This window comes from Lagenorhynchus albirostris, chromosome 4, assembly GCF_949774975.1.
Source record: "Lagenorhynchus albirostris chromosome 4, mLagAlb1.1, whole genome shotgun sequence".
Classification (NCBI taxonomy): Eukaryota; Metazoa; Chordata; class Mammalia; order Artiodactyla; family Delphinidae; genus Lagenorhynchus; species Lagenorhynchus albirostris.
The window spans coordinates 27555545-27573316 of NC_083098.1; the positions used below are offsets into that span (position 1 = coordinate 27555545).

The window sequence follows — 17772 nt, forward strand, 5'->3', positions numbered from 1 at the left end:
GCCGAAGCTTCCCCCCTCCGCCACCCGCAGTCTCCGCCCGCGAAGGGGCTTCCTAGTGTGTGGAGACCTTTCCTCCTTCACGGCTCCCTCCCACTGGTGCAGGTCCCGTCCCTATTCTTTTGTCTCTGTTTTTTCTTTTTTCTTTTGCCCAACCCAGGTACATGGGGAGTTTCTTGCCTTTTGGGAGGTCTGAGGTCTTCTGCCAGCGTTCAGTAGGTGTTCTGTAGGAGTTGTTCCACGTGTAGATGTTATTTGTGATGTATCTGTGGGGAGAAAGGTGATCTCTGCGTCTTACTCTTCCGCCATCTTCCTCAAGTGCCAAAGAAGATGTTTTTAGCCACTGTTTGAGATTTTTTTTCTTAACCTTTTAAGTACAGTCAGTCCTCTGTATCCTCAGGTTGGTCCCACATTTACGGATTCAACCAACCGCGGATGGTGTAGGTTGTTTACGGTCCACAGTTGGTTGAATCTGTGGAAACTGAGGCCAGACTGTAGAACTTGAGCATCTGCAGATTTTGATGTCCAAAGTGGGTCCTGGAACCAATCCCCTGCTTATGCTGAGGGACGACCTTATTATTATCCCTGTTCTAGAAGGGGGTAAAATGAAGACTAAATCTATGTGCTTATGTTTAGTTTGCCACTGGTAGTGACTAACTGGTTTAGGTGAGGATTATGGTAATATCTCATTAGCCCCAACCCTGGAATTGGAGTGTACACTTCCTGATGATATTGACATCTTATGTGGTTTTGGTCATTGCGGTATCTCAGCATCTAGAGCTAACTCTGTCACTCAAATATGAGAGCAGAGGTTCTAAACTGGGGGTGATTTTGGTGCTCTCCAGTCCTACTCCAGGGCTCTTTGGCAATATTTGGAGACATTTTTGGTTGGCAGGAATCCTGAAGAGGGATGCTGCTGGCATCTAACGCGTGGAGACCAGGGATGGACTGCTAAACATCTGCAGTGCGCGAGACGGCCCTCCCCTGTCCCCAGATGTCCAAAATGTCAGTAGTGCTGAGGTTGAGAAAGCCTGTATGAGACGGATGAAGGACAGAATGGGTGAAGGATATAAAAGTAAAATAAATTTCCTATATTAATCTGACCAGCAGAGGATGGTGCCTTGCCAGGAGGTAGCTTTAAACCCAGTTTACTGTTTGGTAAGCTTATGCCTAGTACAGTTCAAAATGATTTGGTTATTGGTTGGAAGCTAAGGGCAAAAATCCACTTCTTTTGTAGTAAATTGCATGTGTGTTTTTTCCTGCTTCACATGATTCTTTCTTCCCTTGTTGGGGGAATTCGTTTAATAAACTAGAGGATCTTTTTCTGCAATACATACAGTTTCTTTCTGGTTCTTTTTTTTTTTTTTTTCTTGCAGTACGCGGGCCTCTCACTGTTGTGGCCTCTCCCGTTGCGGAGCACAGGCTCCGGACGCGCAGGCTCAGCGGCCATGGCTCACGGGCCCAGTCGCTCCGCGGCATGTGGGACCTTCCCATACTGGGGCACAAACCCGCCTCACCTGCATCGGCAGGCGGACTCCCAACCACTGCGCCACCAGGGAAGCCCTCTTTCTGGTCCTTGATACTCTCTGAAGTTAGTTCCTTCTTGTCTCTGGTCTTGTGTTACTTTTTCTGTTTTTTTCTCTTTACATTGCTTCATCCTATTGAATTTCACTTTTAAGCAAGCATTGCCTACAGAAGAACATTAGGAGATGCTATTATTGTATAACTTCACTCCTGACAATATACACAGGCTGCCTGAAGGTGATAAAGTGATTATCATAAAATGGCAGATGCCTTGGGAGATTTGAAAGTTAGGTTGCTGTTCCCTTCCCCTATGTTATTTTTAGCAACTGAAGATGCAGTAATCAGGATTTAATAAGTTTTCTGGTGATGCACCAAAGAGGAGAAAACTGAGGTTTTTATTTACCTTCGTTTTGGCTACCTGGTTACGGTCAAGCAAGGGTGTTTCTTTTAGCACAAGAGGTAATACAGTGTGATGGTTTGGAGCATGGGCTCTGGAGCCAGCCTGCCTGGGTCACTTATGGCACAATGACACGAAGCTGAATATAGCTTTTCTCACCAAAGAAGCTGTTGCCCTTGAATTCTTTTCGCTGCAAATATTGGATCGGAGGTTGGAAATAGATGAAGGGAAATAGCCAAACATCCCCATCCCCCCTCCGTCCCCCAACAAACACTAAACTAAAATGAGCAAAGCCTCCAGGGTCTGGGAGGTAGAAAAAGATGTGCGATAGACACATGTATGGCATCTCCCGTCATCTTTTTCTGACATGAGGCGAAGTTTTTTTTTTTTTTTTTTTTTTTTAAGCTAAAACGAGGGTTGGATTCCAGCCCTCTGGTTGATTTCCCATCTGTTCCGACCATAATTTTGATTTCCGGTCATGTGTTCATTTCAGCATTTTCCCATTGTCAGGGGAGAGATGAGCTATTTTGTGAGGTTTGTAGTAAAATGATTTTACCTGGAAGGAACTTCTAAGCCTGGAAATGAGAATGGGACTTTTGGGGAAGAAAATGCCACCCTAGTAAATATTGTGCTTTATACCCCTAGACAGAGCCCGTTGAGAGGTAGTTCATGTTGGGTGAGAAGCCGACAGGTATGACGACTCAATATAATGAATTTTGTATGGAGAACTTGTCATTTTTATTACTGCTTCCCCAACATTAACAATACTTAATATTTTTTTATGCTGCATTGCCTGGCTAGACATACAGCAGTGATATAAGCAGCATGGAGAAGATACCTAGATACAAATTCATTTTTATTGGAAAAGAAATGCCCTCTGTGGGGTTTCTGAGTGTTCTCATTTTTCCCCCTTTCTTTTCGAAACCCTTTAACTTTCATTCTCTGACAGATTAGCATTTTCCTTCATCGCTACTTCCTGCTTGTTCGAGTTTTGAAACAAAACCAAAGGTTTCCTTCTGATTGCCTCTTCTTTTTCTTTATTTAGTCTGTGGTGTAATTCATTTTATTTTTCTTTCCTAAATGAGAGTGTAGGGGATGAAGGGGAGGGAGAGAGGAAATAAAAGAACAGTTTTTTCTTCACTAGCGCTTTTAAGTTTTAGTATCGGCCTCTACAGCTGTCATTTCATGCGCATGCGCGCACATGTGTGTGTCCGTGTGTGTCTTGCAGCATCAAAGGCTGTATGTAAGATAAAATGGTGGCTACTAGGGGATGGTGGAGGGATAAGATTGATGGTGTATAAGGGTACAAACTTGTAATGAGTAGTATATAGACCCTAGAGATCGAAGGTACAGTATAATGAATGTAGACAATAATAGTACACTATAATTATGTAATGTGATAAATATTGACACATCGGTGATATCACAATATATAAATGTATCAAAATAATAGGCTGTACACCTTAAACTTATCCAATGTTCCAAGTGAAATTTATTCAATAAAAAATTGTATGTAGGGAACATAATCTGTAAATTTGTTTTTCCATTTTGTTGAAGTTTTATTGACATGTAACTGACGTACAATAAACTGCATATATTTATAGTATACATTTTGATAAGTTTGATGTGTGTGTACATCTGTGACGCCATCACCAAAATCAAGTGGCTGAATCCTCCCATCACCCCCAGAGTTTCCTCAAGCCCCTTTGAACTCCCTGTCTCTCACTTTTCTCTTCTCATTCCCTCATCCCTGGGCAAACCACTGGTCTGCTTTCTGTCATTATACATTAATTTGCACTTCCTATAATTTCATATAAATGGAATAACATAGCATGTACTTTTTAAAATCTGGGTTCTTTCACTCAGCATAATTACAGATTCACCTGTGTTGTAGCAAGGACCAATAGTTCATTCCTTCTCAATGCTAACTAGTGTTCCATTTTATGGGTACACCACAAATTTCTGTTTTATCCATTTACCTGTTAATAAATATTTGGGTTGTTTATAGCGTTTGGCTGTTATAAATAAAGCTACTAAAAACCTTTGTGTACAAATCTTTGAGTGAACGTAGGCTTTCATTCCTCTTGGGTAAATCCTAAGAGTATAACGCCTGGATTGTACGATAGGTGTATGTTTAACTTTTGGGGAAACGGACAAACTTTTTTCCAAAGTGGTTGTTTTTCGTTACATTTCCACTTACGATGTACAAGAGTTCCATTTCCTTTATACATCCTTGCCAAATCTTGATATTTCGGATACAAGTCTTTAGATAATGTGCTTTGCAGATGTTTTCTTCATGACTTCCTGGCTTGTATTTTCATTCCCTTAAAAGTGCCTTGCAAAGAGCATTTAAAAATTTTGATGAAGTTGAATTTACTAGTTTTTATGGACTGTACTTTATGGATTGTGCTTTTGCCTAATCCAAAGTCACAAAGATTTTATGTTTTCTTCTAGAAGTTTTATAGTTTTAGGTTTTACACTTAGATCTATGATCTATTTTAAGTTAGTCGTTGTGTAAGATATAGAATATGGATCCAAGTTCACTTTTGAATATGGATGTCCAGTTGTTTCAGTACCATTTGTGGGAAAAACTATCCTTTCTCCACTGAATTGTCTATTGTTTGCTAGTATGGTGAGTTGCATTGATTTTAATTTAATATTAAGGCAGTTACATTTCTGTGATAAACCCAGCTTGGTCATGATGTATTATCCTTTTATTTATCTTGTTGAATTCCAGTTGCTAACGTTTTATTTAGAATAGTTGCATCTACATTCATGAGTAATACCGGTCTGTAGTTTTCTTATAATGTATTTAATTTCGGTACTAAGGTAAATGCTGACATCAAAGAATGAGTTAGAAAATATTCCCTCTTCTATTTTCTGGAAGGATTTGCATAGAATTGGTATTATTTGTTTTTTAACTGTTTGATAGAATTTATCAGTGAGTCATTTGGGCCTAGAGCTTTCTTATTGGCAGGATTTTTAACTACAAATTCATTTTCTCTAATTGATATAGGTTACCTGTTTCTCAGGTTACCTATTTCTTTTGGAGTGAGACTTAGTAGTTTGTGTCTTTTGAGACATTTGTCCATTTCCTCTAAACTGTTGAATTTGTGGGCATGAATATTTTCGTAATATTTTATTTTCTTTGTAATACTTTAGAACCTGGAGTGATTCTTCAGTCACCTCTATTATTTCTTTTTTTTTTTAAATATTTATTTTTTTATTTGGTAGCACCAGGTCTTAGTTGCGGCTCACCAGCTCCTTAGTTGTGGCATGCGAACTTTTAGTTGCGGCATGCATGTGGGATCTAGTTCCCTAGCCAGAGGATCGAACCCAGGCCCCCTGCATTGGGAGCACGGAGTCTTAACCACTGCGCCACCGGGGAAGTCCCTCCTCTATTATTTCTGATTGGTGATTTGTGTTTTCTTTTATTTCCTAATTATTATGGCTAGACTTACCAACGTTATTGATTATTTCGAAGAACCAGTTTTTGGATTTATTTATTTTCTTTGTTTCTGTTTGTTTGTTTTCTGTTTAATTGATTTCTGCTCTGATCTTGGTTTCTGTTTTTCTGCTTATTTTGGGTTTAATTTACTTTCTTTTTGGCTGTTTAAGGTAGGAAGTTTAAGACCTTTCTTTTTTCTAACATAGGTACTTAGTGGTATAAATTTACCACCAAATACTGCTTTACCAACATCCCTTAAATTCTGATATGTTGTATTTTCATTTTTGTTTCAATTCAGAATACTTCCTGATATTCCTTTCTTTGAGGTTTTCTAGATATCTCTGTTATTGATTTCTAATTTAATTTTTACTGTAATCAGAGAAATACCCTGTATAAATTGAACCCTTTTAAATTTATGGAGATTTGTTTCATGGTCCAGGATATCTTTATCTTGATAAATGCTTCATATGCACTGGGAAAGAATGTGTCTTCTGTTGCTTTTGGATGGTGTTTCATTTAGGTGATGGACGTACCCGTCAGGTGAAGTTGGTTGATAGCTTTGGTCAAATCTTCTCTATCCTAACTGATTTTGTCTACTCGTTCTATCCGTTATTGAGACACAGAGGTATTTAAGTCTCTGGCCATATTTGTGGATTTGTCTATTTCTCCTTGCAGTTCCATCCCTTTTTGCTTCCTGGATTTTGAAGATCCTGTTATTAGACCCACTAACATTTAGGATTGTTAAAAAAAACAAACAACCATTTAGGATTATTATGTCTTCTTGATGAATTGACCTCTTTATCAATATGAAATGACCTTCTTTATCCCTGGCATTTTTTGGGGGCTTTTGCATATGTTTAAAATTTTTGTGTGTGTGTATCTTTGATGTCTTTTTTTTTAAGCATTTGAAGAGGAGTTTCTGGGCTACGTGATTTAAACCTTTTAAAAGTTTTTATCTTTTATCTTGCCACATTACCCTCCAGAAGGGCTGTACAGATTGATAACTTGTCTTAGTGTTCTTTAGGTGTTTATAGAGTCTGGAGATCTGGTCTTTTAAAATTTAAGATATGTATAAATGTTGATTGAACTGTAACATTCTGTTGACCACAGGATAAAAATCTACCATTTATGTAATCTGTTTGTAGAAAATTAAAATGATATGGATGTTTTTTAAGTTATCATCAATTTTATTTCATTTCTCTGTTATTTCATAGGCATACATCAATATTGGATATCATATTTTTATAATAGAGATGTAAGAGAAGAGGACTGGAGGGACTTCCCTGGTGGTCCAGTGGTTAAGAATTCACCTTCCAGTGCAGGGGGTGTGGGTTCGATACCTGGTCGGGGAGCTAAGATCCCACATGCCTCATGGCCAAAACAAAAACAAAAACAAAAACAAAAACAAAACAAAACATAGAAACAGTATTATAACAAATTCAATAAAGACTTTAAAAATGGTCCACATCAAAAAAATCTTAAAAAAAAAAGAGGACTTGATTTCTTTAAATTTGTTTAATCTTTTCCATATTTTTTTTGTGGCATCCAGTTAATATCCTAGAGGTGATTTTCAAAATTATATGTTTATATTTGGTTGGATAGAATATTTGACTTTAAATAAGTTAGTATGTGGAAGGGAGTTTTATACATGAAATCAGATGTTTATAAAGGTACTTTCCAAGATTAAATGTGAAATACTGTGTGCTTAGATCTGATAGAGATTTGTGACTGCTTAAGCTTGGACAGTGCGTGGTGCAGATAACACTTAATAAAGGAATCCATTTGAATGATGTATCTTCTTTGATATGTAAAAGTATTTCCTAGGGAAGTTTTGTACATTAAGAAATGCATGACATATTTAATATCCTTTTATAAAAAATGAATGCAAAAAGAGGTGACCTATTTGTATTTGTTTGGTAATTCTAAGCTGTCCTTTTAATACAGGAGTCTTCCAGAGCCGCTGATGACCTATGAATTACACGGAGACTTCATCGTTCCAGCCAGTACGTATTGCATCGAGGTGATAGAAACAGTTTTGTGATTGACAGTGTGTACAAACTGAAATTTCCACATGAAAAATTTATCTTTATGTTATTGTAATCTGTGTTAAAAATGGAAATCACTTGAGGTGTTTGCCCCCCCCTTTTAGAAGATGAAAAAAGGGACAATTAATATATTTATTCATTCATTCATTCATTCACTCACAGACATGTATTTATGTCCTACTGTGCACTAGTCACTGGTATATAATGAATATATAGAGCCATGAAAGGATTTCTGCCCCCAGGAGCCAATTCTTTAGCAAGTATTGGGGCACACACACCTCTCCCTGGACCATAATGTTTATAATAATGACGATGGGAACACAGGAGTATTTAACTTACAGACGGTTGGGGAGATTAGCAGATTCGGAGAGATTCGCATGTTGGAAATGACTTCACGTAGAAAGATATTGAGATGGAAATTGCAGGCAGAAGCAAGCTCATACCGGAAGCCCACACAATATTTGGTAGAGAGTGAATTCTATGTGATAAAATGTTAAATGAAAAAGGCTTATAGTTGGTAGCATTTTAATTTGTGATTAAATTTTTTGTGAGTCATACTCATTTCAAGCTTTCTTGTTTTCTCTCTCTGATACACTCTTTTACACTCTCTGTTGTACACATTCACTTTTTCTATTCGACACTTGGTGTTAAATCATCCCAGTCTTCCAAAATATTCTGGTGTTAGGTATTTAATAGTTAAGGAAAGGAAGGTGGAGACATGCTAAGTGACTTGCCAGATTTTGGAGATCTTTATTTAAAATTCAAAACCCCAGTTCCACTGGCTAAAACCTGCAGTATTGGTTTTCACAGGTCCACTGACAGTAGTTGTAACTGTATCTCCATTTCCTTTTATTTTCTTCCCTTGGATGTATTCCATCGTTTAATCTGTTGAAAACTTGAGCGCAACCCCTTGGGTCCTATGTTACTCCTGCCTGCACATTGCTTTAAATGTATCTTCTTGTGAGGTCCCTGCTCCAGCCAGCATGAAGGTTCCTAGGAGGTTGCAGAAAGAAGGAATAGTTAGGCCCAGTTAGACTCTACATATAAAACAGGCATTTGGAAAAGGCAAAAATATGGTTCTGTTCACTTTTGTTTTCACATGGAAGAGGATTTCTTTTTTCTTTTTAAAGGGAGTTTGTATGATCAAGCAAGTGGGGGAAAGATTTCTTGGCAAAAACTCAAGCAAATGCTTAGTTGTTTTGATTCTTCCCCGTGGCATTTTTGGCAAACCGGGGGAAGAAAAATTAAACTCTCATTGGAGGACAGTTGTTTCCTGTTTGCCTCAGAGACTGGAAAAAGCAGAAGAGTGCCCATTTTAATCTAGAATCCTTTGAGAATTGGAGAAAGATAAAGGGATTATGGAATAACGTTTTCAGTTACCACAGGTTAGTATCATTATCACGCCTTGTAACCGAATCCAGTGTGTTTGAAATTCTAACATCGATGTATTTTACCAGATGAAGAGGTAGGAACTTACAAGTGTTTACTAAGTCCGTGGTGGTAGGAGGTGAGTTTCAAGAGTTGTTGAGGCTATCTTTCAACACTGGGGGATAAGACATTGTGCCACTATGAAGGGTAGCATCACCTCCTAGACGAGTACCTTGTGTTCTGCTTCCTGACTATGTTGGGATCTGACATAGAGTCTTCACAATGATTTGAATAACAAGCCTGTTCCAGAGAAACACTGTAGCTACTGTATTATTGGCAGGTATTTGCACCCAAGTGGAGTTACGGTTGGCATGGGACCCATAGTTACCTTATTTAATGGGGAAAAGTACGTATATTAAATGGGTGTATTTTCATGGCCAACATTTCCAGTGCAGACTTTCATTTTTTATTCAGTTCTCTTGTGAGCACTCTCAGCAGAGAGTGTAGAAGCAGGTCCTCTGATCTTTGCATGTGTCCTTTCCAGTGTTGACTAAAACGGTCACAGAAATCAGGTGGCCAGGATTAGTCTCCTCTTGAATAATGTTGGAAACTTGGAATTGCAGTTAAACTATTATTTTCCATTAACGATGGCAGAGATTCCCTTGTTTTGCTGCAGAGTCTTAGCTGAGCTGACTTCTAAAATGATCAAGCATCACCCATCTCTGTTACTGCCTCTCACACCAGCATGGAAACTAAATTTTGATTCTTTTCAGTCATGTGCGGTAGTTTCAGTCTGTTCTGTGGTGTTGAGATGGTCTTTTCTCCCCTCGCTGCTGAGGGTTCTGAAGGTTTCTCATGGGTCCCTTCATTTCTTCTCATCAGTTTCTTTCCTGTAGAGTTCCGTTGAGAACCTGTGAGTTAATTTCTGGAGTGTGTGATACAAATGTGAATTTTCTTTCTTTGTTGTCACCACAGAAGGCAAACATCTTTTGTTTTTCATTCTTAAAAGAAATACCTACTGGTCAATGGTGAATGCATTGAGAAATTAAAAAAAAATTTTTTGAAAGCGTCCAAATAACCCTTTCAGCTGAGGGAGTTAACTTAAAATTGCTAAAAGGAACTGGAGACCCTCTGTCTAGGAAAGTCACTCCTGTGTGTCTTCTGTACACACATAGTACTGCACTTCTGGTCACCAAATGTGTGGGTTTTCCCCACACCAACCAATTCTGTGATGCCAGCTGTGTGTCCTGCAGTTGGATTCAGGTCTGATTCTGTTTATCTGGAGTTAGCCTCTGATCCCACAAGTTAAGGACTCGTCCTACAAAACTGCACCCCCCCATGAAAGACACCAGTTCCAAGTCCCAGGTTATCCCTGGGACTTTTGACTGACCGGCTAGAAATCAGCTTTCTCGTAACCCCTACCTTGGACATGAGAATTTGCTAGAGTCCATACCCTGTGCTGGGGGGATTTTTATGAAGGCTTCATCCTGTAGCCATGAGGGATTGTTAGTTCCTTTTCTTGCCCCCTCCCCTCTCCAGAGAATGGTGGGTAGATCTGAAAATTCCAAGCTTCTAACCTCTCTTGTGACCAGCCCCCATCTAGAAGCCCACCAAAAGTCACCTCATTAAAACAGAAGATGTTCTTACCAGCCCCCAAATTCCAGGGGACTTAGGAGCTTGGTGTCAGACATTCCAATCACTCAGGAAATGACAGAGCCCCTAGGAGCTCTGTATCAGAAACTAGAGGGCTTCCCTGGTGGCGCAGTGGTTGAGAGTCCGCCTGCCGATGCAGGGGACACGGGTTCGAGCCCTGGTCTGGGAGGATCCCACGTGCCGCGGAGCGGCTGGGCCCGTGAGCCATGGCCACTGAGCCTGCGCGTCCGGAGCCTGTGCTCCGCAACGGGAGAGGCCACAGCAGTGAGAGGCCCTCACACCGCAAAAATAAAGAAAAATAAAAAAAAGAAACTAGAAATACTAGAACAAAAGACTCTCTGAGCACCCCCAAATACAAGACTTTTAGGAGCTCAGCATCAGGAACTGGGTGCAGAGACCAGTATACGTATATTTATTATTATTTCACACCATCCATCTTGCAAGAGAATATAATGGGCCTTTAGTATAGAAATTTATAAGATGAAAATACAGTTTGCTTGGTTTACGCAGGAGTCAGAAGGTCGTTCCCAGCTGGGGAAGGCTGGCAGGCATTTACCTGGATCTCTTACTGCATGATGTTTATTACCTTTGAGAATGTTGTAGTCCTTGGTGTGTGTCTCAGCCTTTCAGGCTCAGAGTCTCTGACAGATCATATTGGTAAGAATTGGATCCATGCTTCAGGGCTGGACTCACGTTAAACTTGGTCTGAGAATGACAGCTGAAGCCTGGACGCCTAATATGGCATCACACGAAAAATTTCTGTCCCCCAGACCAGAACACTTGTCTTGCTGTCTTCAGTATGTTTTCTTCCTGTAGTCAAGGTACCTGGGAAGCAAAATCATAATCACAAAGTTCTTTAGTCACTTATGATGAAAAAGAAAACTGTTATAGGATCCAAGGCACTGGCATTTGCTTAGCCAGAATGTTCTATCCTTATTGGTAAACCTGCAGGGGAAACAAGACAAAATCATGTTGTCTTGGTGGGGAGGGACTCAGAAATCTGGAAATTAAAGGAATCGGATGCTTAATGACATCAAGCTATCTTAGCCTGCTGTAGTCAATTTCTGGTATTAGATAGTGTCTCCCACAGAAGGACTGGGATGCTTGATGTCTGGTAATTGAAGCCCCGTGTGCTGTGGGAAGTGCTTGAATGGTTACTGCTAATGCTTTCCTGAAATTACAGTATTACTGACTGATGACGTTTAAATATCAAATTTAAGTTTCCCTGTCTGTGTGTCTTTGATAAGGTCAAGTAAGCTACGCTCCTATCTTTTTCAGTCTCCATTAGCTGGCACAGCAACATAAGCAGATAGACATTAAGTGTTGTAGATGCTGATTTGTAGTTTCACAATTAAAAATGCTTTTGCTATTACAGTAAACTCCGGTGCCTGGCATTCGTCAGGAAATTAGTGTTATGTTTAATTCAGTATCTCAGATTTTTAAAAAGTTATGCTGTGCATTCTTTGTAATTTATATCAATTAAAATATAATGAAATGCACATAGCATAAGCAACTAAGGGTAATTTATCTTAGAAAACTTTTTGAGTACCTTAAAGTCGTTATTGTAGCCACATGAAAATGCCCATTAATACAAAGCATTAATTAATATCAAAATGAAACAAGATGGAGAACAAGTTTTACTGTACACAAATTCTTCTTTTTAGAAGAAAAGGGAAAAAGCAGACTTGGCAAAGAATGTGTGTATGATTTCAAATGAGATGGGAGTGAGCTGGTGGGAGAGGGACTCAAAAAAGCAAGTGGAAGGTTTTGATTTTATTTTTAAAACTGATTCTAGTATTTTCCACTTAGAAATGAAGGCCCTTATCCTTAGAAGGTGGGAAGCTATTTTCCTATCTCGTGTTTCTCAATAAGTAATGAATAAAAAAATATTAAAGTTGGGTTTTCTTTGGAGGAAAATGATTATTAATGACAAGACACACACGAGTTAGAAAGTGTTTCAGTGAAGTTTTCAAAAATGTTCAGTCTTTGAATGTACAAAATTCTTATTGTAGGCAGTTATTCTTTTCTTCCTTTGGAATTTTTGACTTTTTCAGAGTCCCTGCTTTAATTTCATTTTAAAAATCAAAGCTGTGAGTTGAAAATGCTATTATATTTTTATTGCTTTCATTTTCCTCCAGCTTTGATTTAGTAAGGCATTATGTTGGTTTTAACTCCAGATGAAAAACTTGATTGTAATTTATCACCTAACTCTTTAGATAGCTGTACTTTTATTTTCGAAGACAAATGTAGTCTGTATCAAAGAGTCTTTTACATGATTTGATTGTTTGCGTTCTGCTTTATCATGTGCCTGTTCATTTCCTAGCCTTTTCCCTCCCCTCCCTTTAGCAACAATGTGTTCTGTGTTGTAAAATCTCATTCCTCCCTCTCAGACACTACTCCTGGAAGTGTAAATTGGCGCAAACTTAACTTTACAAACATTGGGAGCGATCTAAATATTCATAAAATTGATGGTGTGCACTCCATTTAAAGGCATGGAGAGATGTCCATTATATATATATATTTTTTAATTAATTAATTTTATTTATTTATTTTTGGCCACGTTGGGTCTTTGTTGCTGCACGTGGGCTTCCTCTAGTTGTGGCAAGCGGGGGCTACTCTTCGTTGCGGTGCGCGGGCTTCTCGTTGCGGAGCATGGGCTCTAGGAACGTGGGCTCAGTAGTTGTGGTGCACGAGCTAAGCTGCTCTGTGGCATGTGGGATCTTCCTGGAGAAGAGCTCGAACCCATGTCCCCTGCATTGGCAGGCGGATTCTTAACCACTGCGCCACCAGGGAAGTCCCTCCATTATATATTAAATGAAATAGGTTGTTTGAACATCTCATTACAAAAAAGGAAGGAAAACTCTGAAATGATTAAATTTAAAAGTTACTAGGGTAGCCACTATAGAGAGCAGTATGGAATGTCCTTAAAATTCTAAAAATAGAGATACCATATGATCCAGCAGTCCCACTCCTGGGCATATATCTGGGAAAGATGAAAACTCTAATTCGAAAAGATATACGCACCCCAGTGTTCATAGCAGCACTATTTACAATAGCCAAGACATGGAAGCAGCCTAAATGTCCATCAACAGATGAATGAGTAAAGAAGATGTGTGTGTATACACACATACACACACACAATGGAATATTAGCCATAGAAAAGAATGAAATAATGCCATTTGTAGCAACGTGGATGGACCTAGAGATTATCATACTAAGTGAAGTAAGTCAGAAAGAAAAAGACAAATACAATATATCACTTATATGTGGAATCTAAAAAAAATGATACAAATGAACTTATTTACAAGACAGAAATAGACTCACAGACATTGAAAATAAACTTATGGTTACCAAAAGGGAAAGGGGAGGGGGAAATAAATTAGGAGCTTGGGAGTAACAGATACACACTACTATATATAAAATAGATAAACAACAAGGACCTACTGTATAGCACAGGGAATTATATTCAATATCTTGTTGAAAAAGGATCTGAAATAATTTTAAAAATTACTAGCTTATCTTAGGTTGAAATTTACTGTGTGAGTAACTTTAAGGAACTTTTTGTTGAAATATAACAAAAATGTGCACAAATAATAAGTGTAAATAATAAGTGTGCAGCTTAATGAATTTTCAGAGTCAAGATAGCCATGTAATCGGCCCCCAGATCAAGAAATAGAACATTGGGGAATTTCCTGGTGGTCCAATGTTTAGGACACTGCGCTTTCACAGCCGAGGGCCCGGGTTTGATCCCTGGTTGGGGACCTAAGATCCCACAAGCCAAGTGGTGCAGTTAAAAAAAGAAAAAAAAGGGGCTTCCCTAGTGGCGCAGTGGTTGAGAGTCCGCCTGCCGTTGCAGGGGACATGGGTTCGTGCCCCGGTCCGGGAAGATCCCACATGCCGCAGAGTGGCTGGGCCTGTGAGCCATGGCCGCTGAGCCTGCGCATCCGGAGCTTGTGCTCCGCAACGGGAGAGGCCCGTGAACTGCAAAAAAAAAAAAAACAAAAACATTGTCAGAAGCCCTTCCTCATACCCACACGGTCACCATCCACCCCCATGATATGTGAGCACGCTCCTGACTTCTGACACCACAGGCGAGGGTTGCTGCATTTGACCTTTTTTGTAAATGGAATCAAACATAATATACCAATGTGTCTGGCTTCTTTTGCTTATCTTGTGAGATTCATTCCTGTTGAGTGAATCAGTGGATCATTCACTCTCATTGCAGTGCAGTATTCCATGGTATGAATATACCACCGCCCTCCTGTTCTGCTCTTCATGGGTACTTGAGTTGCTTCGGTTTTGGACTGTTACCAAGGGTGCTGCTGCCGAGAACATTCTGCTATGTGTCCTTTAGTGAATGGTCCTATGAATGACATTTTGGGGTCGTTGGGAATGTGTGTGTTCAACATTAGTAGATACTGCCTAACTAACAGTTCTCCAGAGTGGTTGTACCATTTAATTATTCCTACCCAGTTACTCTGTGACAGTTCCAGTTTCTTCGTGTCCTTGCCCAAGCTTAATATTCACTTAAAGCCATCCTGATGGGTGTATAGGAATCCTTTATTGTGGTTTTAATTTCTGTTTTTCTGATAACTAATGAGGTTTAGTGCTTTTTCCATACACTTATTGGTGGTATGGCTGTCCCCTTTCATGAAGTTTCTGCTCCATGCTTTTCCCTGTTTTTCTTTTGGGTTCTCTCTCTCTTTTCTGATTTGTAGGAGTTCTGTGTAATCTGATTGCTTGGTCTTTCTCAACTCTATATGTTTCAGATTTTTAGTGTTTTTTTCAACTGAATTTTTATTTTATCTATGTTTCCTAAAATTTTAGCAGAAAAGATATTTAATTTTTACAGTGATAAGGTGAAACTATTATCGTTTTGAAAAAAAAATTCCCTAAGTCAAGCAGAGAAAGATAAATACTGTATCATCTCACTTATTTGTGGACTCTTAAAAAAAAAAATCCAAAACAAAAAACCCAAGTTCATAGGTACAGAGAACAGATGGATGGTTGACAGAGGTGAGAGGCCAGGGGGTGGGCAAAGTGGGAGAAGTGGGTCAAAAGGTACAGACTTCCAATTATAAGATAAATGAGAAAAAAAAAAGATAAATGAGTCATGAGGATGTAATGTACAGCATGATGACTATAGTTGCTAATACTGTATTGTATATTTGAAAGTTGTTAAGAGAGTAGATCTTTTTTTATATAAATTTATTTTATGTATTTATTTTTGGCTGCATTGGATCTTTGTTGCTACACGTGGGCTTCTCATTGCAGTGGCCTCTCCTGCTGCGGAGCACGGGCTCCAGGCACGCAGGCTTCAGTAGTTGTGGCTTGCGGGCTCTGGAGCGCTGGGTCAGCAGTTGTAGCACACGGGCTTAGCTGCTCTGTGGCATGTGGGATCCTCCCGGACCAGGGCTCGAACCCGTGTCTCCTGCATTGGCAGGCGGACTCCTAACCACTGCGCCACCAGGGAAGTCCCGAGAGAGTAGATCTTAAAAATTCTCATCACAAGAAAAAAAATTGGTAACTTATTGTGGTGATCATTTTGCAGTGTATCCAAATATTGAATCACTATGTTGTACACCTGAAACTAATATAATGTTACATGTCAATTGCACCTTAGTTATAAAAACCAGACAAAAAAGCCCCACCAAATTCCCTGTTCTTTTTTCTTTTACATCTTTATTGGAGTATAATTGCTTTACAATGGCGTGTTAGTTTCTGCTTTATAACAAAGTGAATCAGTTATACATATACATATGTTCCCATGTCTCTTCCCTCTTGCTTCTCCCTCCCTCCCACCCAAATTCCCTGTTCTTGATCTGCTTTACCTTTCTTTCCCCTTCCCTTCCCTTTCTTCTGTTTTGAAACATTGGTCTGAAACCCCACCCTCTCCATCCTCTTCAGCACTTCACTCTTTAACCTCTTTTTTTGTAAAAATTGGTAAATTTAGCCGTGGCCCACTTCTCTGTCTTTCGATTCCCCAGTCTCCCGTAACTCTGGATAGCACTAGCTCCCCAGTCTTTGCAGGTTTCTTCTCACTTGACTTTCTGATGACCCTGAAACTCCCTGGTCCTCTTGTCTCTTCCTCCTCCTGTGCTTTGCTTAGCTCCCCTGTACGTCTTTGGAGCTCTTTTCCCCACTGCGTCCTCTGTTAGCCTCTGAAGTACTTGGGCAGCCTTGGCCACGTGCTGGAGGTCACACCCTTTGGAGAGCGTGGCTGGCCTTCAGCTCTAAAGCCTCTTCCCCTTCCCAGATACCTGCTAGAATAGCAGCCCCTGAATGTCACTTTCTCCATCACTTCCACCATCGTCTTCCTCCCCAAACCCGCTTCGCCTCCTGGGTTCCTGTCTGTCAGCAGAACTGACCGTACTGCCAGGTAACCAGGACATGAAACGTCAGTCATCTTTGCCTCTTTCCTTTGACCCGTAGCCGGTCTGAGGCTAAATCCTGTCAATTCTACCTCTTCCATAGTAGCTCTGACATAAGAGGAACACAGACATCAACAGTGACGTGAACAGCATCAGCAGTGACTGCTAACAGCAGTCCAGCGCCTCTGTATGCCAGGTGCTGGGGCTAAGTGCTTTACAGATGCCGCCTCACGGAATCTCAAGTGGCCTTCTGAGGTAGTGCTATTCGCTTCATTTTGCAGGTGAGGACCCTGAGGCCCAGCGAGGTTAGGTAACTTGCCCAAGGCCACTTAGCTGTCACTTGGAAGCGGTGATTCCACCATCTGACTGCAAACTATACTTCTTTGCTCTATTTCCTTATTTGTAGTTTGATCCCTTTCCCCACCCCAGTCCCCGCCCCTTCCTGCCTCAATACTTCTTGACCACATAGCGGTTCCCTCTTAGTTTGCTCTTTTCCCCATTCTAATTCATCCTCTACAAATGTCAGGTATGTCTTCCCCCCAATTTAACTCTCCTCATATCCCTTCCTTGCTTTACTTTCAGTGACTAATTTAGAAGCAACCAGTAAAGGCAAGTTCTCTATTTTAACTAATTTTTATTGGAGTATAGTTGATCTACAATGTTGTGTTCGTTTCTGCTGTACAGCAAAGTGAATCATTTATACATATATCTACTCTTTTTTAGATTCTTTTGCCAGGTAGGTCATTACAGAGTATTGAGCAGAGTTCCCTGTGCTATACAGTAGGTCCTTATTAGTTATCTATTTTATATATAGTAGTGTGTATATGTCAATCCTGATCTCCCAATTTATCCCTCCCCCCACTTCCCCCTTGCTAACCATAAGTTTGTTTTCTACATCTGTGACTCTATTTCTGTTTTGTAGATAAGTTCATTTGTACCGTTGTTTTTTAGATTCCACCTATAAGCGAT

General features: G+C 39.8%; 1 protein-coding gene across 5 annotated transcripts in view; it reads left to right on the top strand.

Moving 5' to 3' along the window:
* The window catches only part of ARHGAP10 (Rho GTPase activating protein 10), a 326931-nt gene that overhangs the window by 212917 nt on the left and 96242 nt on the right, over positions 1-17772 (top strand). For all 5 annotated transcript variants that reach the window (XR_009540249.1, XM_060147720.1, XM_060147722.1 and 2 more), the window contains one exon: positions 7311-7369. Coding sequence is in view for 4 of the 5 variants with exons in the window: in XM_060147720.1 (XP_060003703.1) it covers positions 7311-7369 (59 nt within the window). In the remaining variant the exon portion in view is untranslated. The remainder of the gene's footprint in view (positions 1-7310; positions 7370-17772) is intronic.